The sequence below is a fragment of the Aspergillus fischeri genome, genomic scaffold, assembly GCF_000149645.3.
Source record: "Aspergillus fischeri NRRL 181 1099437636264 genomic scaffold, whole genome shotgun sequence".
NCBI classification, from domain to species: Eukaryota; Fungi; Ascomycota; class Eurotiomycetes; order Eurotiales; family Aspergillaceae; genus Aspergillus; species Aspergillus fischeri.
The window spans coordinates 4,067,419-4,090,455 of NW_001509762.1; the positions used below are offsets into that span (position 1 = coordinate 4,067,419).

The 23,037-nt window shown below is 50.9% G+C and overlaps 9 protein-coding genes across 9 annotated transcripts, besides 1 other annotated feature; 4 read left to right on the top strand and 5 right to left on the bottom strand.

The window, feature by feature from the left end:
- Positions 1-1,198: 1,198 nt before the first annotated feature.
- Positions 1,199-3,006, bottom strand: NFIA_085930 (amino acid permease; the record flags this gene model as incomplete). Its single annotated transcript, XM_001260534.1, has 3 exons — positions 1,199-2,528; positions 2,588-2,699; positions 2,760-3,006. The coding sequence occupies 3 exons, from the start codon at positions 3,004-3,006 to the stop codon at positions 1,199-1,201; spliced, it is 1,689 nt and encodes a 562-aa protein (XP_001260535.1).
- A 1,295-nt stretch (positions 3,007-4,301) lies between these two features.
- NFIA_085940 (cytochrome b-c1 complex subunit 10) lies at positions 4,302-4,642 on the bottom strand (the record flags this gene model as incomplete). Its single annotated transcript, XM_001260535.1, has 3 exons — positions 4,302-4,310; positions 4,369-4,516; positions 4,629-4,642. The coding sequence occupies 3 exons, from the start codon at positions 4,640-4,642 to the stop codon at positions 4,302-4,304; spliced, it is 171 nt and encodes a 56-aa protein (XP_001260536.1).
- A 1,249-nt stretch (positions 4,643-5,891) lies between these two features.
- On the bottom strand, positions 5,892-8,277 carry NFIA_085950 (putative disulfide isomerase; the record flags this gene model as incomplete). Its single annotated transcript, XM_001260536.1, has 4 exons — positions 5,892-6,257; positions 6,312-7,835; positions 7,895-7,976; positions 8,036-8,277. 4 exons carry the CDS (start codon positions 8,275-8,277, stop codon positions 5,892-5,894), a joined length of 2,214 nt encoding a protein of 737 aa, XP_001260537.1.
- Positions 8,278-8,834: 557 nt separating this feature from the next.
- NFIA_085960 (complex I NDUFA5 subunit family protein) lies at positions 8,835-9,679 on the top strand (the record flags this gene model as incomplete). Its single annotated transcript, XM_001260537.1, has 3 exons — positions 8,835-9,382; positions 9,444-9,548; positions 9,604-9,679. 3 exons carry the CDS (start codon positions 8,835-8,837, stop codon positions 9,677-9,679), a joined length of 729 nt encoding a protein of 242 aa, XP_001260538.1.
- An 851-nt stretch (positions 9,680-10,530) lies between these two features.
- On the top strand, positions 10,531-13,430 carry NFIA_085970 (coatomer subunit beta'; the record flags this gene model as incomplete). Its single annotated transcript, XM_001260538.1, has 5 exons — positions 10,531-10,716; positions 10,772-10,793; positions 10,849-10,880; positions 10,940-12,208; positions 12,267-13,430. The coding sequence occupies 5 exons, from the start codon at positions 10,531-10,533 to the stop codon at positions 13,428-13,430; spliced, it is 2,673 nt and encodes an 890-aa protein (XP_001260539.1).
- Positions 13,431-14,666: 1,236 nt separating this feature from the next.
- Positions 14,667-16,957, bottom strand: NFIA_085980 (serine/threonine-protein kinase; the record flags this gene model as incomplete). The annotated part of the gene is made up of 6 exons (XM_001260539.1): positions 14,667-14,864; positions 14,920-15,284; positions 15,341-15,756; positions 15,812-16,580; positions 16,704-16,847; positions 16,936-16,957. 6 exons carry the CDS (start codon positions 16,955-16,957, stop codon positions 14,667-14,669), a joined length of 1,914 nt encoding a protein of 637 aa, XP_001260540.1.
- A 96-nt stretch (positions 16,958-17,053) lies between these two features.
- Positions 17,054-17,076: a microsatellite.
- A 1,064-nt stretch (positions 17,077-18,140) lies between these two features.
- On the top strand, positions 18,141-19,826 carry adaB (chromatin-binding transcription regulator ADA2; the record flags this gene model as incomplete). The annotated part of the gene is made up of 3 exons (XM_001260540.1): positions 18,141-18,233; positions 18,306-19,700; positions 19,758-19,826. 3 exons carry the CDS (start codon positions 18,141-18,143, stop codon positions 19,824-19,826), a joined length of 1,557 nt encoding a protein of 518 aa, XP_001260541.1.
- A 435-nt stretch (positions 19,827-20,261) lies between these two features.
- Positions 20,262-21,175, top strand: NFIA_086000 (enoyl-CoA hydratase/isomerase family protein; the record flags this gene model as incomplete). Its single annotated transcript, XM_001260541.1, has 2 exons — positions 20,262-20,490; positions 20,583-21,175. The coding sequence occupies 2 exons, from the start codon at positions 20,262-20,264 to the stop codon at positions 21,173-21,175; spliced, it is 822 nt and encodes a 273-aa protein (XP_001260542.1).
- A 443-nt stretch (positions 21,176-21,618) lies between these two features.
- NFIA_086010 (mannitol-1-phosphate 5-dehydrogenase) lies at positions 21,619-22,785 on the bottom strand (the record flags this gene model as incomplete). The annotated part of the gene is made up of 1 exon (XM_001260542.1): positions 21,619-22,785. The coding sequence occupies one exon, from the start codon at positions 22,783-22,785 to the stop codon at positions 21,619-21,621; it is 1,167 nt and encodes a 388-aa protein (XP_001260543.1).
- Positions 22,786-23,037: the final 252 nt, after the last annotated feature.

Below are 23,037 nucleotides of genomic sequence, written 5' to 3' on the forward strand. Positions count from 1 at the left end.
AGCGAAATTATACTTTCTTAGCCTGGATAACCTCATTGAGCCCCATGGCTGGATACTTGATAGCATGTTGTAACTTGCAATGGACCCCACGATAGTTTGTAGGCTGTCGCCTGAAACCTGTAGCCTGAGCATGTGGATGCCGCGCTTTCAGTGAGAGGATAGCACTAGCAGTCTGCCGCATTGCATGTGCTATGAATCGAGTGACAGTCGGGTGAGTTTTCGGCACGATAAGCACGGAATAAAGCTTTGTAATCTATAGGTATTGTCCCTTGTGAAATCAACAATAGGTGGTAGTAGGATCGGATCACCTGCCCCTGAATTTCCCCAGTAAATGAAGATAGATCTGATACAGAGAAGACATGGAGGTTACTATATTTATCAGACCTGATTACTTTATATAGACCGAGACACGGTACAGTCTTACAGACGGGAACAGCAGAAACAATCAATGGCCTTCATGAGATTCATACTCCGTAGTTGAATGCAATATCTCTATTCCAGTCTCATGATTGACTCGGTTTGATATGCGATCCATCCGCTGCAGTCTAGATTTCTTTATTTCGACTACGTTGCCCACGGTATGTGGGGTTTTGAGCACCTATCGACGCAGCTATCGTACGTATGCAGATATTCCATTCTTCAGGATGGAGTGGAGCTTGCAGGCTGCATCAAGCCAGTGGAATGGTCGGTAGAATCAATCATGCATGTTATTGCTAAGCTCATACTATACTCCCAGTGGCCGGGGGGATAAGCTGGGTGGGACCTTTGGTTAAGATGGATTGGCAGCAGAATCGCGTATCCTCGGGCAATGCAGTATTGAGACTAGAGAAGACAGTGGTATTCAAATGCAGGAATGGGGGATATATATTTATTCCGAGGAAGTCTTGTTCTGATCTTGTAGTGGGCGTAGGAACAATGTTCTTGAATGACTTTGTCTTCTGGGCATGGGGCTCTATTTATTGGGGATCCAAGACAGTTCGAGTTGCTGCCTTATTGAGAGAGAGAGATATATATATATATATGTAAGTCTCACTGCCTTTTTGAAGACCAACAATCAGTTGGGTAAGCGCATGTCAGCTCTTATGAAAGAATGTACGCATTTGGTATACCGCTACATTTCATTAGGAAAACACGCAGATACATACAGGTTGTAAGCATGGTAGGGGAATTACATGTAGCTATAGTTACCAACAGAAGACTACGTATTCGAAGACTTGCTCGCTGCATCTTGACTTTGGCTCCGTTGATCCTCCACCTCCACCCCCACATCCACAATCGCCTCCACGCCATGGATAACATGCTCCACATTGATCTTGGGACCCTTGAACCACCTGCGTGCATCGATGACCCACCAGATAGTCACCGTCAGCATCGGCGCACCCCAGACCAGACAAGTCCAGTTCATCTGGTCAGGCGTCAGATCCGCCCCTCTCACGCTGGGAAGACACAAAATGGGCACCATCAACAGAACAAACAAGACGCCGAGCCCTCCAATCGCCGGACCAAATGGCCCCAGGTGCCATGGCCCCTTTTGGAAGCGGTTCCCCACGAAGAACACCCGAATTGAAATGGGTATGGCAAAGGCGACAAACTGTGCAATGGCGCCAATGGAAAACAAGGCTCCGATGGCCACATCGCCCGCCAGAATAAGAAGACACATCAGAATACCCAGAACAGTGTTGAGGATAACGGCGTTGACAGGGGTCTTGGTCCTCTCGTTGACCTTCTTCCAGATCCGTGACAAGGGGAAGCAATCGTCGCGAGCGTAGGCGTAGGTCACTCGCGATGCGGCTACCATGCAGCCTTGGCCCATGGAAAACCCGCAGACAATGGTCAGTCCGAGAATGGCCATGGCTGTTTTGCGCGGCATGACTTGTAGCAAGTACGATGCCCAAGGTTGTCCGAGATCCGAGTCAATTACGGCCTCGATGTCGAGGACAGTGTAGGCGACTACCAGCTGCAGAAACCAGCCCATGAGGCCGCCGACCCCAGAGGTCATCACAATGGCACGCGGCGAGGCGATGTTTGCATTCGAGCATTCCTCGCTCAGATGGAAAGGAGAATCGTAGCCTGACATCGTCCAGATGACACCGACAAAGGTCATGAGCACAGCTACGCCGTCCGGAAACTCCGTCCCGTTGGTAATGGTGCCCCATACCTCTTTTGACGGATTGAATTTTGGTTCGTTCTTCGTACCCGCAGGAATGGCAATGAGGACGACAACGAGAGCCATCATGTTGAAGGTCGAACCGTATGAATTGAACCTCGCGACCCATTTCGTCGGCATGCTACTGATGAAGCTGTGGATAATCATAATCAGCGTAGTGAGGAGGAAGGTCTGCCAGCTGGTTGGTACATAGTCCGGGTTGGAAATCGATGCAGCTGCCAGAATCATCGCCGCCAATGCAAAATCTACCGACGGCGCTGCTGTGATTTGGCCAATCCAGTTGGACCAACCTGTCAGCCAGGCTGCAAAGGGTCCGTATCCTGGAGGTGCGAGAACTGCCGCTGCGTAGTACAAGCCACCACTAATCCTGTAAGTCATTCCATTTCATCGACTATACAAGCAAAAATGCAATGAACTCACCTCGTCGGCATTGCAGAACATAGTTCAGCCATTGCCATTGCCACACATTGAATGAAGATCATGGCGATGATCCACCCCCAGACCATGCCTGCTGTTCCCGCATAACCCATTCCTTTAAGTCACTGTCAGCGCCGGGCACATGCACCGTGTTAGGAGAGCAAGGCCTTATTACCATAGTATAGAGTGCTCGCGAACGAGGGAAGTAGCCCTAGCACGGCAAAGCTGACGCAGAACGTAGTCCACAAAGAGAACTCTCGCTTGAATTCTTGCTTGTAACCCAGGGCCACGATCACCCGCTCGTCCGCGTCCATCTCATGATCCGTGTACGGGATATCCCCGTTTGGCAATACAGACGTGACGGGATCGTGGTCGACATCTTGATAAACCGCCTGTTTGGAAGCGACCTTGGTAGACGACATCGCGTCAACTTCCAGTCTGTTGCAAGTCTTACTCGTGTCCACGGAGGGAAAGAACAATGGTAGCAGAAAGGACGAGCTCAAGGCGTCTCATTACCTTCTTAAAGCAGACAAATCCAGCCTTGTGTAACCATAAAACGTAGTTCTGATGATAGCACCTTGCATGAGCTGACGCTTGTTGCTCAACAGAAAAAGCAGGGATGCCTAGCAGTAGATATAATCATCCACACCGACCATAAAGCCCGCCCGTCGGCACGAAAACCAGACTCTTGGGCCATTGCTGTTGATAGTGAGACCAAACTACCTGGGAGATAACGTGAAAGATTAGGAAGAATGAGGGGAAGAGTTTCTGATACGCTGGCGCGTTGGTCACGCTGGGCTCTCGACTATCAGAGCTGCGACGGGATCATCACCCTCAAGGGGCGGGTCATATTGGAGTGTCATGTCGAATAAAAATAAATCCCCCGCCCTACTGCTGGTTTAATGCATAAACAGCATCGATGGCCTCGTAGATATCCTACTCAAGAGAAAGCTTGGCGAGGAGTCCAAACCCAAGGAGGAATCTTCAGGCGGCGGGGATACAAACGAAGCCCAGGGAGATTCGACAAGGTTAACAGGTGACTAACAAGCCGGAAACATCAGAGCAAATCCCCTTATCAATTCGAGTTGAATAAGCTGCGTTCTACTTGCCAGAGAGTCACGGTGGCTGATAACAGGAAGAGAGATACGCGTGCCAGATAAGCGCCCCTGTTCGTTTTCGTTGGATTCCGGGGAAATGCAGTCAAAGCGGCCGGAAGACGCAGGTTTATTGGACAATCACCCTCTCTCTAGAGCAAAAGTAGCTTGACTTGAGCTACTCGTCAGGCTACACCTGCCTATGCGGGAAAAGAATCGACAGGCTTGATGGAATGGTACTTGACAGATGATGACAGGACATGCCCATAAGTGTGGCTTCGGTGCTGAACTTACCCATGCAGAAAAGACCTCCAAGCGAAGACTCAGGTCGCTGGTACTAGTGTAATATTAGGACCCCGGGGATATTCGAACAGATCAAAGTCATAAACGTATGTTGCTGTTGCTTGACATTTAAGCCTTATTTCGGTGCCAAAGAAGGAAAGAGAAGGAGAAAATCTTGATGGTGACCAGGCGTGTCTATGTGCTATCAAAAACCCATCGCTATTCTACACAATACAGTACCGATTCCTTGTTTTCACCACTGAGCCGGTAACGCAAGCAGATGACCAACCATACAAGTGGCATTCCGGGTCAAGGAAAACGGCGCGGAAGTTGCAAGACGTTTAGAACGGCTAGTGAACGGTCAGCAAATCGTCAGAACAGTGTCTAACATGATTCAAAGGTACGTACGTTGTCCTCGGCAGGGATGCTGCGGTCGAAGTACTCGTCAAGGAAGGGAACCTTGCGCAGGATGTCGTTGCGCACGCGGGGCACTTCACCGAAGAAGAAGAGGGCGAAGGTACCAGCAGCAACACCGAAGGTGGAAGCAATGGTAGCGCTACAGACCAAAGCATGTTAGAATGGAACGGTAATAAGACGAGCGTGTAGGGTTTCCGGAAGTCTGTCCGCTCATATAGCATTTTGATAGAAACACCAAAGGTGAGACTCACTACTTGGTGGCCATGTTGACGCTCACACCCCCGAAGTGGGCAGGAACGTAGTACCTAATTTCGTCAAGCACCACAGTCAGTAAATCCCCGTTTCCATTGTTCGTCTTTCTGCGACAAAGAGGCTGTGCTTTTAAATGACGAAGACCCATCAAATCACCAGTTCGGACATATAAATGGGGGCCAGATCACTTGTCAATGAACAAACGATTGACCCACGATCGAGACAGTCCATAGGCCTCGCCCGAATACCAAATGCCTCCGTGTGATATGCCAGGTAGGGTATCAATTCTTGAGGGGGTTCTCACTTGGGAGCGAAAGGAGAGCGGTAGGCGCCAGTAGACTGGGACGCAGCGCGACGGAGAGTTTGCGAGAACTAGAAAGGCAGGAACTCGTCAGCAATTGAACACTCTGCCCTCTTCTTCGACAGCATCGGGATGGCATAGCAGGCTGAAGGCCGTAGTTATGCGGGCAAGCGCCATTCATGTGCCCTTCGCAAGCATGCTGAAAACTCAATCGACAAGAATCGTTTCCATACAACACGTACCATCTTGTTATTAGTTGTGTATAGGTACACTGGACACAAGGACTACTCCAGCGATGGAATGAACGACGAGAGCAATGGTTGTTCGACGAAAACCGAGAGGCTCCGATGTTGCAACTTGCGGCAATCCCGCGGCCAATCAGCAGACACGAAAACCCTCACGTGACAATGACGGTGTCAAATAGGAGGCTTTGGATTTCCGATTCTTTAAATAGGTAGAGAGGTAGGCAGAGTCAAGACGATCTAGATCGATGGATATTGAAAAGACATTATGAATCTGAACTAAGAAGAAGCACACATGGCAGGAATATGATGTGCATAGAGTATCGACCAAGTTACTCGAGTTATTTTGTGATGACGTCCATGAATATATGAGATTGACACTTCGCACCATCTGCTCCCTGCTAACAGGAAACAGACATGTATTCATTTGCATAGCTGTCTATGTGTCTTTTGCCCGCCGTGTATTGACAAAATCCCACAGCAGATTTCCTTTGTAGAGTGCACCACATGCCAACACCACTTCAATCAAAATCAACGATAACGAAAAAAGAAAATGGGTTGTATAAGGGAAAAGAAGATGAGAGAGGCATCGTCCGTACCAAAAGAAGAGACCCATTTAGTGATTATGGCAAAATCGAGAAGGCAATATGGAGATACGCAATAAAAAACAACACCGGGGAAACAAAACCTAACTGTACAATGCGCTTGATGCTGACGATCTAATCGACCTTTCCGGTGCCGCCCCCATTCAGTAGACCTTCCTTCCCATCGAGACGGAAAAAGCCGGCACTGTTGCTCTGAACCGCACCGAGGATGCCACCACGACTGAGACCGCGCTTTGCCAGCCTTGCTCGAGCCAAGTAAGTGACGGCAACAATGCTCATGGTCAACAATGCGACGAAAATGATGGGATGGCTGGAAATAAAGGACCGAGTGACGAAGAATATGTATTCGAATGTTCCGACTGTGGACTTGGGCTTCAACTTCGACGAGTCGGCAATGACCAGCGGAATCGTTTCAAGGATGGAGGTTCGCGAGGCCATGATCGGAGCTCCACTAGAAGTGGCGTCCCAATAGCGTCGGTTCTGTGGAGATGTGGTCAGTAATGGCAAACACAGCACTTCTCGAATGATACTTACATCCTGGTCGTTAATGATGACCCGTTCTCCGTTCTCGATATCGATACCAAAAGTGGTCCTCAGCCACCGTTCCCAGAACTCGCCATCAACCCAGGCAAATCCAACTTGCTTCTTGTCATCTTCCCGGATAGAAATGCGCATGTTCTTAGCAGCCCGCAAGGCACGTTGGTCATTGCGGTCTTCTGCCTCCTCAATACGTAGCTGCTTAGCATCCCTAAGTTCTTGTCTCTCCAATCGGAACAACTGGGTTTGCTTGTCCATCCACTCCAGAGCGGCACTCTTTAATTCTCTCTTGGCAAGGATGAAATCATCCGAGCGGCGCCGGCTCAGAATCCCCAGAATAACATATTTCCCGTCCATGATCTCACGGGCGTTAGAGACTGTGAGTTCAGGGACAATAGGCAGCCAAACGGAGCGCATCCAGTTCAGAATCTGGCGGACGTCCCGCATATCCTTGGGAGCCAGAGCATTGTAGTAACTGGGACGTCCATCTCGGGATACTAAGAGACGAGGCCAGGTTGTGATCTTGAACCGCTCGGCAAGAGCCGCACTGCTTGTCTTGACCAATCTGGCGTGACCCACCAGGCTGAGAGTCAAACGTTCCAAGGCCTCAAAATCTTCAGAGGTCGTTGCGTGGTCGTAAAAGTACAGAAAGATCACTTCTTCCTTTTCTTCCAGCTGTTTGAATTGAGCTGCGTCGACATCCTGAACACCAGATCCAATGTCCACAGCCTTCTTCGCGTAGTTGACCAAATCGCCAAGACCGCGTAGACCGGTGTATTCAACGCGTTCGCCACCACGGAAGAAGTACATTGTCGGGTAGGCGTTCACCCGAGCGTCCTTGCAAAGCCTGGGCTCTGCGTCGCAATTCACCTCTCCAACGTTGAGGACATGCTGCATCTCCCGGGCCATTCCCTGCCAAACAGGCGCCAGCGCTTGGCAGTGATGGCACCACGGAGCATAGAACTTGACGAACCAGGGATCTCTGGTAGTCGTGACCAGCTTTTGGAAGCTCTCTGCTGTAAGAGGAACGGAGATACCTTGAGGATTCGCAGGCGCGGATGGTTTCGAGTTCACCTTAGGGGTAGCAGATTTCACCGGAGCCTCTGTGCTGGCGAGCTGAGCGACTTGTTCATTATGCTTCTCACCAGCCTTGACTCCCGCCACACGGTCCTTGTCCTTGGCGGCTGGAACGTCCGGCGCAGCTTCCGTGTCTACCTGTTTGTCGCCCGGCTTGGGAAGCTTTACGCCTTTCGGAGGACGAGACCCAGGTCGGATTGATTCTAGCTTGCCTTCAACGAACTCACTTAGACCTTCCATAGTCTTAGCACCCTCAAACTGTTCAACCAGCTTGCCATTATGGTAAAGGGAAAATGTCGGAAACCAATTGACATCCAGTCTCTTGCAGAAATCCGAAAATGCAAGACAGTTCATCGAAGCGAAGTGAAAGTTGTAAAAATTTTGAAAGGAGTTAAGGGACTGAGTATCGGAGGGCTCGGAAGAGGAGGATAACGGTTTCGATGTCTAGCGCATGTTAGACAGTGACCAAGTACGAACGTGCCGAACGTGGATAGAGCACTCACATAGTAGTATTCGTATAGAGTCTGCCATGTGGGAGCGATCGCCTTGCAATGGGGACATGACGGAGAATAGTGCTTCACAAACCTGTTGCCTGTTAATAATACTATATCAAGGGTAAAGCTACGGGTACAATAGCCACAAACCAGTAACCGTTTTTGGTAAGCTCCTCGAAGTTCTCTGGTGTCAACTCTTTCAGGGGCGGTACTTCGACGCCATTGAATGTTGTCGACGCCGGCCCCGACTCAGTCTTTTCAACCGGTTCCGCTCTTTTGACGAGGCGATTGTTCGCAAGATTGAGATCATTTGTGATATCGCCGGAAGGAATGGCAAAAGTTGGGATAGAGAGAAGCGAAAGGAGCGACCACGCCAGCAAAGAGGACCTCATACTGGCAGACGGTCAAGCTTAAAGACTGAAAAGCAATAAGTTAAGGCTGAAAACGAAAGTCGAGAATCGTCGAAGAAGAAGGGGTTGAAGTAGGTTTTCACAGTAGGCACATTGGTCCAAACTCCACGTTTATCGAACGGCTCAATCCACCAGCAGGCAGTGTCAGAGCGCGATAAGCAGTGCAACAGAAGCAACTGCTTATAAAAGAGAAGACTGAACTGCGAACTGCGAACTGGGAGATGAATTTGACCCTCAGAATGGATGAGAAGGCGGGTGAGTGTCGACGCCCCCTTAGCGCGTTGGCTGCTAAAGTCCAAGTAGACCTCAAGTCTGGCCCCATGAATTAATTCGCTGGAGAGACTAGACTACCTAAGACTGGTTACTGCATTATGAGGCCCCGGAGTCTTTGTTTCTCCGGTAACCGACGGAACCTCAACCTTCGTGCGATCACTCCGCAGGATAGTCCGGCTATTGTCGAATCTCTTGGCCATTGAGGGTGAACACTGAATTCCTCTAGGCCAATTCTCTTCTATCCCCTTACATATCCTTAGATCACTATGAGATCCACGTTTCGATTGCTGGCCAACGTCAAGTCGGCCCGGTACTTGGAGCCCTTTGCTCCTACCGGCTTGACCGGCCTTGTCACCCATCCCAGCCCTCGTCCCACCCTAATTCACCTCTACAGGACCACCTTGGAGAACTTGAAGAGCTTCCCAGAGTCCTCCGCCTACCGGCAATCCACCGAAGCACTGACACGCCACCGCCTGCAGATCGTTGAGTCCGTTAAGCCCCCAGGTTATGATGCTTGGCTAGAGCGCGTGAAGAAGGCTGTCAGTGCCGAACCCGAGCGCTTCGCTTCTCTCCGCCTCGCCGATGGAACTTATGCGGGATTTATGCGCAATGATGGAACCGACAATCCCCGTGGTGAGGAGTGGGATGGTGAAGCCCTGGAGCCAACCACGGAGGGACCTGCTCGTACAGCGGAAGAAGAAGCACGGTGGCACAAAGCTATTGAAGAAGCGACTGCTACGACACAGGCGAAAGATTCAGACTTTGCTACCGAACAAATGAAGTGGGAGAATGAGCCAGCCCTCGAGGCAGAACAGTACGTCGACCTACGCCCTTATTCTGCGGTCACTAGCAGGGCAACTGACCATAGATCGCAGGGTTTCCGAGATTGAGAAGCAGATCGGTGCTGGTCTGATTGAAGAGGTCATCCAGGTCGCCGAAAATGAGCTGAAGCTTGTCGACGAAATGTACAAGTCTAAAGTGTAAGTTTTTGCGCCCACCCTACCCCTCGGGGAGCCGATACTTAATGATTTACAGGTGGGAGGAACTGGAAGAGAAGCCTCGCCCGGGTCAGTGGGTCTACTTCGATCGTGTCCCCCCTTCTTCGCCTTAATAGACTTTTGACGTCTCGCATATTATCTGTTCGAATGAAAAATTACATGTATTTATTAGCCAACGTGGCCCTACATTAGAATGGGCACCCATTTGAGACAATCACAACCGTTTCTACGAGATTGAAGATCCATTATTGGTCATAGTTGCGCCGCATGGGTCCGACACGCTGGGGCCTACCTCTGGAACGAGCCTGTATATGGAGTGATGATGATGTTGTCCTCTTGGACGACGAGTCCCTGCGTGGTAGAACCTGGCACACACCTCTTGGACCCAATTGAAGGATGGACGTCATAGTAGCCGCTTCAATCTTTTGAGAATGTAATTGTCTGCTTTGTGAGGATGCATCACAGTGAGTACATCGTCAAGCGAATGAGTGGGCCTAACCCATCGAGTTCCCTCAGCACATACCACATTCCCGAGTGTGCACATCTGCACCATTGGATGAGTCCGAATCTTACTGCGAGATCATATTTGATTCTGAACTGCTATTTGCGCATTATGGTCTCTGAACATCAGGCCCATGCTCGTGAAGTAGATGAACCAAATAGCGTAGGCGGTGAGCGGTGAGCGTCGCTAGCCCCTTCGAGATAGCTGGCGGGAATCCGTTCCCTTGTGGACACATCGCTGCCAGTCCCTGAATGTTTGAGACGACTCCGCGGGCCATTCTGTCCGGGGACTTTCGATCTTTTATTTGTCGACCACTTTTTCATCTCACTCCCTCTCACTCAAGCCCTCTTCAATCCCAAGCTGGGCTGTTTGAGCGGCTCGTGGCCCGGTTTCCGCTTCCTTCTCACAGGCCGCACCCCCGACGCCGCACATAGTCTCCCCCCACATACAACATGAGATTGGATGTCAAGGTACGCAGGCAAGCACTCAGATGCATATACATCTACATGCCATCGGCTCAAAACTCGGATTGCGGTTGCTTGCCTACCCATTGAAATAATTACTGATTGTTGTTGCGATAAACAGAGACAGCTTTTCGCCCGCTCGGAGCGGGTGAAGGGCATCGACTTCCATCCCACGGAGCCATGGGTGAGTACTCTTTTCGGTGATTCTAAGCTCTTACAACATGCTGACATGCTATCAGATCCTGACTACTTTATATAGCGGTATGATAGCGACCTGAATGGGTGCAATTGCAAATGCGCTGATGAAGACGTACAGGTCACGTATACATCTGGTCGTATGAGACCCAGGTGAGCTGCACTGAGAAGACCCTTTTTCGAAATTCGGCTGACCGATATTCTTTCCCAAGTCAATCATCAAAACTTTTGAACTTACCGATGTCCCCGTACGAGCGGGACGATTCATTGCCCGCAAGAACTGGATCGTCTGTGGCTCCGATGATTTCCAACTCCGTGTCTACAACTACAATACGTCTGAGAAGATCGCATCGTTCGAAGCTCACCCGGATTATATTCGATCGATCGCTGTTCACCCCACGCAACCATTTGTTCTGACCGCCTCCGATGACATGACGATTAAACTCTGGGATTGGGAGAAAGGTTGGAAGTGTGTTCAAGTTTATGAAGGTCACAGTCACTATGTGATGGGCCTGGCCATCAATCCGAAGGATACGAACACATTCGCTTCTGCATGCTTAGATCGTACTGTCAAGATCTGGAGCCTAGGCTCCCCCCATGCCAACTTCACTCTGGAAGCTCACGAGACCAAGGGTGTGAACCACGTTGACTACTACCCACAAGCCGACAAACCATACCTTCTCACAACTTCTGATGACAGAACTGTCAAAGTCTGGGACTACACGACCAAGGCACTCATTGCGACCTTGGAAGGTCACACGAGCAATGTCTCATTCGCCTGTTACCACCCTGAATTGCCGGTTATCATCTCCGGATCTGAGGACGGCACCATCAAGCTATGGCACGCAAACACATACAGACTGGAGCAATCATTGAGCTACGGTCTGGAGAGAGCGTGGTGTGTTGCGTATCAACGTGGCCGACAAGGTATTGCTATGGGTTTCGATGACGGTGCGGTGGTCGTGAAGATGGGACGAGAAGAGCCTGCTGTCTCGATGGACGGGTCTGGCAAGGTTGTTTGGGCAAGACATAACGAAGTCGTATCGACAGTTATCAAGGGTGGTGACCCCAGCATTAAAGATGGAGCGCCGCTTTCCCTACCCACGAAGGAATTGGGCTCGTGCGAAATTTATCCTCAGACACTATCGCACTCTCCTAATGGGAGATTTGTTTCGGTTTGCGGTGATGGAGAGTACATCATCTACACTGCTCTCGCCTGGAGAAATAAGGCTTTCGGTCAGGCTTTGGACTTCGCCTGGGGCTCAAAGGACAACAGCAACGACTATGCCATTCGAGAGTCACCGACGAGTGTCAAGATCTTCAAGAACTTCAAGGAAGTAACAGGTGGTCTCGATGTGGGCTTCCAGGCCGAAGGGCTCACGGGCGGCGTGCTTCTGGGTGTGAAGGGTCAGGGAGGAATTGGCATGTTCGACTGGGAGACAGGAAATCTTGTTCGTCGCATCGAAGTCGAACCCAAAGCTGTAAGTCTATGAACGGAAGTTCGGTTATAATATCGCATTGTCTTACCAAAGTTCATAGGTCTACTGGTCTGAGTCCGGAGAGCTGGTCACTCTTGCGTGTGAAGACACCTTCTACGTTCTGCGATTTTCGAAGGAGAACTACATCAATGGGCTGAATGCTGGCGAAGCCGATGAAGACGGAGTTGAGTCTGCTTTTGAGGTTGTCACCGACGTCAACGAATCTGTCAGGACAGGTCAATGGGTTGGAGACTGCTTCATTTACACCAACTCGACAAATCGCCTCAATTACCTTGTCGGTGACCAGACTTACACAATCTCTCATTTTGACCAGGGCATGTATGTCTTGGGTTATCTGCCGCGCGACGGTCGTATCTACCTTGCCGACAAGGATGTCAATGTTGTTTCCTTCGGCTTGTCGCTGAGCATGGTTGAGTACCAGACAGTGGTGCTGCGTGGCGACATGGACATGGCCGCGGAGCTGCTCAAGGATGTTCCTCAGGACCAGATGAATAAGGTTGCACGCTTCCTTGAGGGTCAAGGCTATAAGGAAATGGCCCTAGAGGTGGCCACCGATCCAGAGCACCGCTTCGAGCTTGCCCTGTCGCTGAACAACCTCGATACCGCTCTCGAGATTGCCCGTGAAGCCAACGTGGAGCACAAATGGAAGATCGTTGGCGATGCCGCCATGGCAGCATGGAACCTTGCTTTGGCCGAGGAGTGTTTCACGAACGCCAAGGACCTTGGGTCGCTCCTCCTTCTGCACACTGCTAGCGGCAACCGCGCTGGTCTCCGCCAGCTGGCCGAGCAAGCTTCGGAAGCTGGTCTCCAAAACGTTGCTTTCTCTAGCCTGTGGTCGCTCGGGGATGTCGACGGCTGTATCGACCTCCTGGTGCGGACCAACCGCCTCGCGGAAGCCGTTCTGTTCGCACAGACCTACAAACCGTCCCGGGCTCCTAAGCTCGTTGTTCAGTGGAAGGCTTCGCTGGAGCAATCTGGAAAATCGAAGGTCGCTCGCCTCATCGGTGTTCCCCCCGGTGCTCCCGATGCCGTAGCGACAGACGACGATCTGTTCCCGGAGTGGGACGAGTACCTGCGCTTGGAGAAGGAAGGTGTCTTCCCTGAACCACCATCGTCCGAGTCCCTGATCGACATCAACGCAGACGACGAGGCAATCACCGGGAGTGCAGAGAACGGAACTGCGGAGGTGGAAACGGAGGCCTAGATGGGCATCGCGGTGGGATGTAATAATGTGCAGAAAAGAGGGTAACGTCGCTTCAATTTTTTAAAGCAAAGCTCGAGCGATACCTCGGGAACGATTCTCTTTTACATAACTACCTAGATTTATTACAGAGTTTCTATTGATTCATTTGTCCCTTGCCGTTCCATCCATATATTCCCTCGTGGCCACCGGTTCGGTCCGTGTAATTGTCCCATGTTGATCAAGTTCGTTATCGACAATAACCTTGCGTAAATGAGGTCAAAGAATTCGTCTCCGTATCGCAGGCCGGGGGAAGCATTGATGCCGATTATACTAAAGGGTTTCCGCTGGCCTTAAGTCGGTCTATGTAATAATTCCCTACAGCTTTCAGCTTCACCTATAGTCTTCCGCTCCTGGAGGCGTCCTTGGCGTGTTATGATCTGCTTTAAAAAGGCTTGATTGCCACATTTTAGATAAACGCATTCATGAAAAAAAATTGTCATTGCTGTCTATGACCCAGTCATGTTCATGCTTTGCGATGGATGACAGAGGCCTTCCAGGTATGCTGAAGTGGCCCAGAAGGAAGAGAAACCAATTCGCCAGATTGTAGAAAGAAAACCGGAGATTGAAAAGTGATACACCAAGTCAGGATGTCGAATACACAGGTCTCCCAGAATCAACAAAGTGATGAATCATGTCCGAGACGTTGACATCTTCTCCCGACCGGCAAGATAGGATCAGACCAGCAGATCATGGCGTCGAGAGATAAACAGACCGGCTCACAGAGGCCATAGACTTCAGAACACACTCTCAGACAAGGTTCGAAGTTGACTGTACGCTCTCAACATCTTCCGGGCATAATAAAAGACGGCCAGATGTTATGTAGAATGCGAAACATGATGCGAGTCAACACGAATGAGAAACAGTAAAAAACTGGTTGGAGGTACCTGCCTTGACTGATCTCAAATGCAAGATGAAAAGGGGAAAAACACAACACAAGCCGCTCAATTGAATTGAGATCATTCAAAGGGAATAATTCCAAGAGAACTTGAAAATGCCATGGACTCCTTGTGCTAAAAGGAAAGGGCAAGAGAGGACAGAGAATAAAAAGCAGAGGTGCCGGGGACTCAGAAATAAGACGAAGGGAACGAGAAACGAAGGCAGATAGAATTGTATCAAACAATTCCCCTTTAACCCGAAATCCGAAAGCCATTCTACCTCTTGGTCCAGGCTAGCCTGTGAGCAACACTCAAGAGCTGCTCACTCAGGAATGCTGCCGAAGGATGGATCCTTGACACTGCCACCAGCATCTCCAAGACCAGCGACAGGCCTGTTGTAAGACCAGCCCGCAAACTGCTGCTGCATTGTCTGTGACAGAACAGGCCCATCGACATACGAGTCCTGGGGTGCCTCCGAAGTGAATTCCGTGTCGAAGTTGGTGGTATCAGATGCGCCCATCTGCAATGGTATGGTTAATGGCAGGGCTTGGTAGAATGGGAGATTTGATACATACCACATTCGGCCGGAAACTTGGCTCATACTTCCTCTGAAGAAGCTTTCTCCAATCAATATTGGCGAAGAAATGGTGCGACTTGATCTCTGCGGCGCCGTTTGCGCCAAGGCGACGCTGAGGATCACGATCAAGCAGCCTTGTCAGAAGGTCACGAGCGGCCGGAGGAACAATGTCGCTGCTGGGGAAAGTCAGGGGCTCTTGTAAAATCTTCCGATACATGTCGTTCGTGTTCTCGTCATAAAACGGTGGAAGACCAGTTAACATCTCGTAGAGAAGGACACCCAGAGTCCACCAGTCGACAGTCTTCGTGTAACCGTTGCCAAGCAAGAGCTCAGGCGCAAGATATTCAGGAGTTCCACAAAAAGCTATACGACCGATCAGCCATGAACGGGACGGATAATCTTCAAAATAGGCGACTTACTGTTCGTCCGATCTTCGTCCTTCATGTCCAACTTGCACAGACCAAAGTCACAAAGTGCAATGTGGCCGGTGTAATCAAGCAGGATGTTTTCGGGCTTCAAATCACGATAGATGACCTTGAAGCCATGCAGGCATTCCAGCGCACAGAGTAACTCAGCCGTGTAGAAACGAGCTCGGTTGATATCGAACCGCTGCTCCCGCTGGAGGTGGTGGAACAACTCTCCGCCATTGACGAAAGCGAGAACCAAGTACAGCTTCTCGGGAGACTGGAACGAGAACTTCAGGGGAACGATAAAAGGGTTGTTGATCTGGGCAAGCACGGACCGCTCCGCCAGGGTGTGTGTGACTTCCGATCGCGAGATGATATGGGCCTTACGAATGGTCTTGAGAGCGTAGATTCGACCAGTGTCTTTCTTCCTGTGGAAAGATCAGCACGATCACTAAAGAAGGCGTTGTCGAGCTGAATACTGACATGACTTGCATCACCTTGCCAAAACTACCCTTACCCACAACCTTCAGCAGGTCAAAGTCCTCCAGCTTCAAACTGCGCTGCTTGTTCTCAACAAAGGAGACCCCAATCTTGATTGATCCCGTACCGAACTGAAGGTCGAGCCACTCTGCGCCTAACTGGCCCAAGTGACGTTCGTTATTTGCATGAGCCGCGGCTGCCTTCTGATTATCCTTCTTGCTGAGCTTCGGATCGTCCACATACGGTTGGGCTTCTTCAAACCGAGGGAGAACTCTGACCGCACCGAGGAAGATATCCTCGCTCCGACCGGCACCAGGTCGAGCTGACGGATTGCGAAGATACAGCTGGACGTTCAGTTCGGTCTTGCGAGACACATCGAACTTGAATGCGGTGTTATCGCCGGCCCAGAGAGGATTCTCAGGTGTACCCGAAACAGCGTCGACAAAAACCTGGTTCTTCTCAAAATCCAGAAGAGCGTAGGGGAGGTACTTGGTCGAGTAGCGACCGTGGATGGTTGGAGCAGCATTGATGCCACCGCTGGTAGACTGCGGGCGGCCGCTTTGCGCGAACGAAGCCGTTTGTCCATGGGTAGAGTGGGAGGAAGAGGAGCTGGGACGGACTGAACTCGAATAGTTGTTGTTCTGGAAGTGCGAAGTGAAAACCTGCTGGAAATGAGGGGACAGGGCGAAGCCTCGCCCTTCATGAAGAGTGACTATCAAGATACCAGGCTTGACAGGGTCGACAGGTGGTGAAACGAGCGACTCCGAGGCATCTTACACCACGTTAGAGATGATATGTTTGTGTGATACGACGAGAGTGAACATTTGGGGTAAAACAGGGGGAAAACAGCCGGCTATGCAGGGCGGGAGTGATAAGCGACAAGGAGCGCACATACTGATTCCGTTGGAGTTTGTGGATGAAATACTCGGAGTCTGCGAAACTACCGGAGTCTCTTCGCCGGATTCACCTTTGATGGTGGATGTGGAGGATGAGCGGGTAAAGGTGTTTGTCAGAGGCGCAAGATGCGTTTCCTTCAACTCTGCCGTAGAGAAACAAAAGATATCAGTACTGTGTACAAATACAAGACATTACTATCAATAGGGAATGGGAAGACCAACTGAACATACTTTTAGTGAGCTTCCACGACATTGTGACGGCGAGTCTGGGGGGAGAGGTTTAAGGAGAGGGGTGATGATGAAGGAAGATAGATGGATGTCCTCAGAACGGAACCAAAATAAAGAAAAGGAGAGAGAGAGAGAGAGAGAAAGGATAAGTCGATGATTGTTTTTAGAAACACAATCACCGTTGTAAAAGTAAATAATTTGAATCAATCCAATGCGAGAGGATACTGAGTTGCCACAGCCACAGCGGACATGCACAAGACAGAGGGAATCTCCTAAGATGATCGATAACAGGCAATTGAGGCGCAACACAGGGGAGGGATAAAAGAATGAGAATCTCAGGGAAAACAACCAGGGCCGCGGAAGGGAGTCGACGGTCGGAAAAGAGAACACGACCCTAGGTTGATTGATGTTGTTTCTCAGATAGGTAGCAAGAGAGGTTCTAAGTTCAAAATAACAATAATAGGAATGAAGAAGGGAGGGGGATCAGACACTCCGTCCTGCTAAGACCGAGTCTTTCAGTAAGCCGTAGCCCGTAGCGTAGTAAGAACGGACGTACCTCCACTACTAAGCTAGTCACTCTCTTGAGTCTTGACAGGCTGAAGAGGGGAAAGGAAAGAGAGTCCCGTGATTGGCTCTCGGCAACAGAAATATTGCTGATAATGTGCCTTTATGCCTGAGGCAACAACCATTCTGTTTTGGGTATCAATTGGGGCTGTGCAATTTCCTCAGCCCCAGTTGGTTGTCTCGGCCACAGCCCCAGTTCGTTGCCCACCAGATTCGAACAATTCTAACTGGTATTGCTGGAGACTACTCCATAGGTGACCAGTGAATCAAAGAGAGACAGAGATTAATCCGTTGATCACTCTGAATCAACACAACAGATCCCAAGTCCTGGTGAATCGATCATCATCTATCATTCGCAATCATTGTCTTCCAATCACGCTAGCCTATTTTTCCTTGTTATCCCAGTTGTGGTTTGATTGACCAGTTACAACTCCCCGCGTACCTCCGCTTCGGCTGCGGAGACATACATATCCCTTTGTTATCAGCCTCACTGCCAAACCTCCCTCGACAACTTTATTTCTTTCTTCTGTTGATGAACCTCGGCCCAAGCGCACAATAGTTGCCCTCTCAGATTAACTGGAGGGCTCATACGCGTGTTCGCAACGGATCAGGGTACTGAGGAGGATGATAGGAACTCACAATCGATGGGCGTAATACGGAAGAAGACCGCCTCGCGCGGCACTGAAGCAGGCACCAAGTATCACTGTGATATCTGCTCGGCAGATGTGACGTCGACGGTATGAAATTCTTTGATTGTCTGCTCGATGGAAGCATAACAAGCGATCGCTGATTTGACGTGATGAGTGTAGGTTCGCATATCATGCGCCCATCCTGCCTGCCATGAATACGACCTCTGTGTCCCCTGCTTCGCGGCTGGGGAGAAATCGAAAAATCACGACCCATCCACGCATCCGTACCAGGTCATCGAACAGAATTCGGTTCCCATATTTGAAGAAGACTGGGGCGCCGACGAGGAACTACTGTTATTGGAGGGTGCCGAGATCTACGGATTGGGATCATGGGCGGACATTGCAGATCACATCGGCGGATATCGCACAAAAGACGAAGTGCGCGATCACTACATCAGGACGTACATCGAAAGCTCTAATTTTCCCCTACCCGAACGAGCGGATCCCGATGATACGAGCCTACAAGATTCCATTTCCAAGGAGGAGTTCCAGGCCCGCAAGAAGCGACGTATCGAAGAGCGCAAGGAAGCGGCTAAGGCGGCTCCTCCAACCACACCCAAGCAGAAACCCACTGCCAGTGTACCAGCTTGCCATGAAGTGCAGGGCTACATGCCTGGTCGATTGGAGTTCGAGACAGAGTTCATGAACGAGGCCGAAGAGGCGGTGCAACACATGACCTTTGAACCGGGCGCTGGAGAGACGCCAAATGGGGAGACGGATGCGGAGATGGAACTGAAGATGACCGTGGTCGACATCTACAACTCGCGTCTGACTGCGCGGACGGAGAGGAAGAAGATTCTCTTCGAACACAATCTCCTGGAATACCGGAAGAACACGGCGTTGGAGAAGAAGCGCACCAAGGAAGAAAAGGATTTGCTGAACAAAGCCAAACCATTTGCGCGTATGATGAACCATGAGGACTTTGAGGAGTTCAACAAGGGCCTAGAGTACGAGCACAATCTTCGGTTGGCCATTGCGCAGCTGCAGGAATGGCGCCAGATGGGTATTGGAGACCTCAAGGGCGGAGAAAAGTACGAGCAAGAGAAACAGCAGCGTGCGCAAAGACTCCTGCCGCAGGGATCTTTCGATCGTTTCGCCAGCACACGCCCGAAGCAGACGCAGCAGCCTGAGCAGCCGTCCGCGGCCAGTCAACTGACAACACCCGAGCTTCCTCTGCGCTTACAAAAAGCTTCAGGTCCAAACAAGGCTCCCGAGCCGACCAACGCCCCCCTGAACGATTTCGACCGGGCTTTCGCCAGTAACGGAGACGGACTGAGTACACCGCAGCCCACCAAAACCAAGTTTGTGGTGCAGCCACTGAACGGAGTGATACCGTGGAAGCTGGAGAATGAAGGCGCACCGGATCTACATCTCTTGACCAAGGAGGAAGTGGAGCTCTGCAATGTACTACACATCCAACCCAAGCCATACCTGGTGATCAAAGAGACGCTGTTGAAAGAGGCGATGAAGCAAGGGGGTAGCCTCAAAAAGAAGGATGCACGGGCTATTTGCAAGGTAGGATCTACATCTTTGTTTGTCCGCTCCGTCTTCTAACACAGCATGGTACGATAGATTGATACTACGAAAACAGGTCGAGTTTACGATTTTATGGTGCACAGCGGATGGATCAACAAGGCGTGATTAACCTGGGCGGATCTTTACACGAGTCGATGCGTACATTTGATATCCAAGATCACTGCCATAAGAGGAGTTCGGGCGTTGGCGATGGGAGGTAATTTGACGAGTCCAGTATGGCATGTTTGATGCGAGTAAATAGGTGTAAATATATCTTCATTTTATTACCATAATGATCTCTGAGCAACTCATCCATTGTGCTTTTCAACCCCGAGTCTGATATATCAGATAATCAGATATGCACACCCACCACGCCGCGACTCCGCATATTCCAACCTTCTCGGGCCTCGGCCTCTCCACATCAACCGAAGTCCATACATAGAGCTAGAAAAAGGTAGCTCCATATATCATCTCGCTCCCCCAACAACACCTAAAATCACCTTTCATTCCTCCTGCATTCGAACGCATCGGAGATCTCAAGAAAACAAAATATACACCAAAATGCCCTTCACAACACCCCCACCAGACCCGCAACACGCAACCCTCTCCTTCCCCTCCCCGCACATCCTCCTCGTAACCCTCAACCGCCCCCGCGACTTAAACTGCATCAACACAACCGGCCACCAAGAACTCAATTCCATCTGGCAGTGGCTAGATGACGAGCCCTCGCTGCGCGTGGGGATCCTAACCGGAACAGGGAGGGCGTTTTGCGCCGGCGCAGATCTAAAAGGTACGGACGTGCCTTCCCCCTCAGCTACTACCAAAGATCAGGATGGGATGAAGACGAGGATGTTGATATTGATGCTAATGTTATGTTCGTAGAATGGAACAACCAAGCTCAATCGAACAGCACCCGGAAACCCATGCCGGAGGGCGGCTTCGGCGGGTTATCAAGACGCAGCGGCAAGAAACCCGTCATCTGCGCCGTCAACGGGCTGTGCCTCGGCGGCGGGTGCGAGATGGTCGTCAACGCGGATATGGTCGTGGCGTGTCGGCAGGCGTACTTCGGGCTGCCTGAGGTGCAGCGCGGGGTGGTTGCCATCGCGGGGGCGTTGCCGCGGGTGGTTCGTACGGTGGGGCGGCAGCGGGCGATGGAGATGGCTTTGACGGGGCGGAAAGTCTCGGCGGAGGAAGCGAAAGAGTGGGGGTTTGTCAATGAGGTGGTGGATGCGGCAGACCAGGTGGTGAAACGGGCCATCGAGATCGCGGAGCTGATCGCGGCTAACAGTCCCGATGCCGTGGTGGTGAGTCGGGAAGGCATCAAGTTGGGCTGGGAGGGAGTCGGTGCAGAAGATGGCAGTCGGTTGCTCGTCGATACCTGGTCAAAGAGGCTATATGAGGGGGAGAATATCAAGGAAGGTCTGCGCGCGTTTGTCGAGAAGAGGAAGCCCAAGTGGGTGGACAGCAAGTTGTAAATATGAGTCCATTTGCGCCAGGTGTCTTCGATCTATGCATACGAGCGATGAACTTTCAGCCTACAAGCTACAAGGAGAGAACAAGTGCAATCAAAGAAATTCATTAGACTCGGTGCTTTGCATCCAAGTCGGGGTAACGAGGTCATGATAGTTGTATGCTAATCCCATAATCCCAGTAATCCGTCGCGCCGACCAGTTGTTCGCCGTATCCCATGCGGTTCAGTATCCGTCCCGCGGATGAACCAGTTCAACGTCGCTGTTAAATATCATAACGTGTCTTCATGGACCGTTCACAATACGTAGTCGACTCGGGCCCTCTTGTCTCAGGCTTTTGTGGTCACGACGGAGTGTCAATGAGAACAAAGACTGGTTGGCGAAAGGGTTGCAAAGACGGTACGGATAATGAAAGTCGAGTCAGGTTCGTAATCGAGCGGTTCAAACCTCTACTTGCTGTCCTTCTGCACCTTGGCCACGACGTTCTGTACCGGCTTATACAGAGGATGGCTCTTTTCCAGTCCAGTCAGCTTGCCGGTGGCCTCATCGGCGGACATCTCCTTGAGGATCTTGGCCAATTCAGCGCTTTCTTCATCGCCGGGCACATTCTGGAAGCGAAGAGCCATCTCGATCGAGCCCAGCAGTGCATCAAACGGCAAGCCCTTCTCAGCGAGTTGCGAGGCAGGCCCGATGAAGCGTTCGTTGCGAGACAACTTGCGAAGGGGAGCCCGTCCCACACGCTCAACGTTGTCTTCCAGGAAAGGGTTGGACATACGTTTTACGATGGTGTCGACATACTCATTCTGCTCCTGCTCGGTGATCTCGTGCTTGGTTGTAATGAGCATCGCGGTCTGTTCCAAAACGTTGTGGACAATCTTGCGGATCTCGGCGTCAGCAAGAGCGTCAGCGATCATCTTCTTGCCGCGCACGTGACCGTAGTAGGCAGTAGTGGCATGGCCGGTGTTGACGGTGAAGAGCTTGCGTTCAATGTAGGGCTTCAAATCGTCGACCCAGTGAATAGCAGGGATATCCGGATGGCCGAACTCGCCAAAAGGAGTCTGCTCCACCGTCCATTCGTAAAATTTCTCGATGCGGACATTGAGGCCGGCGTTAGGAGGTTGGTTGGGGACGATGCGGTCGATAGCGGAGTTGGCGAAACGAGCACGCTCACTCATAGAGCTGAGACGGTCCTTATCGGTGTGCTGCTCGATGAAGCCGCGTAGGGTATCGGTAGCGCCAATGGCGTTCTCACAGGCAATCACGGCGACAGGCTTGGACGCGGTACGAGCATCAATACCCTTGGCGATGACAGGAGCAATGAACTTGAGAACGTTAGGGCCGACGGCACAAGTGACAACGTCAGCAGTACCAATCTCCTTCACGACGTCCTCCTCGTTGGTCTTGGAGTTGATGGCACGGTAGTTGGTAATTGTCTTGGTTTTCTCGCCCTCTTCACTGACTTCAGAGACCTCATACGAAGGAGTGCTCTTCAGAGCATCAATGATCTTGTCGACGACATCAATGAAGACAACTTCGTAGCCAGCTTCGTGGAGGAACTCAGCAACAAAGCCACGGCCGATGTTACCTCCGCCGAACTGGATAGCCTTCTTTCCCATGATGTTGTGTTGAACGAGTTGGAGAAGGTTAAGACAGGAAGAGTGACCCTGGGATTGGAAGGGTGGAGTAGAGTAGGAAGTGTAGATGAGTAGATGAGTGGAAGAGAGAAGAGTAGGAAAGAGAGAGATAGTCAGACGAAGACAAAGGATCACGAGGAAGTCGGGTGAAGTGAGGGATGTGAGTGATGTAATGAAGAATGATGCAGAAGAGGGGAAGAGAGGCAGTATTTATTACAGCAACAACGAGATCAG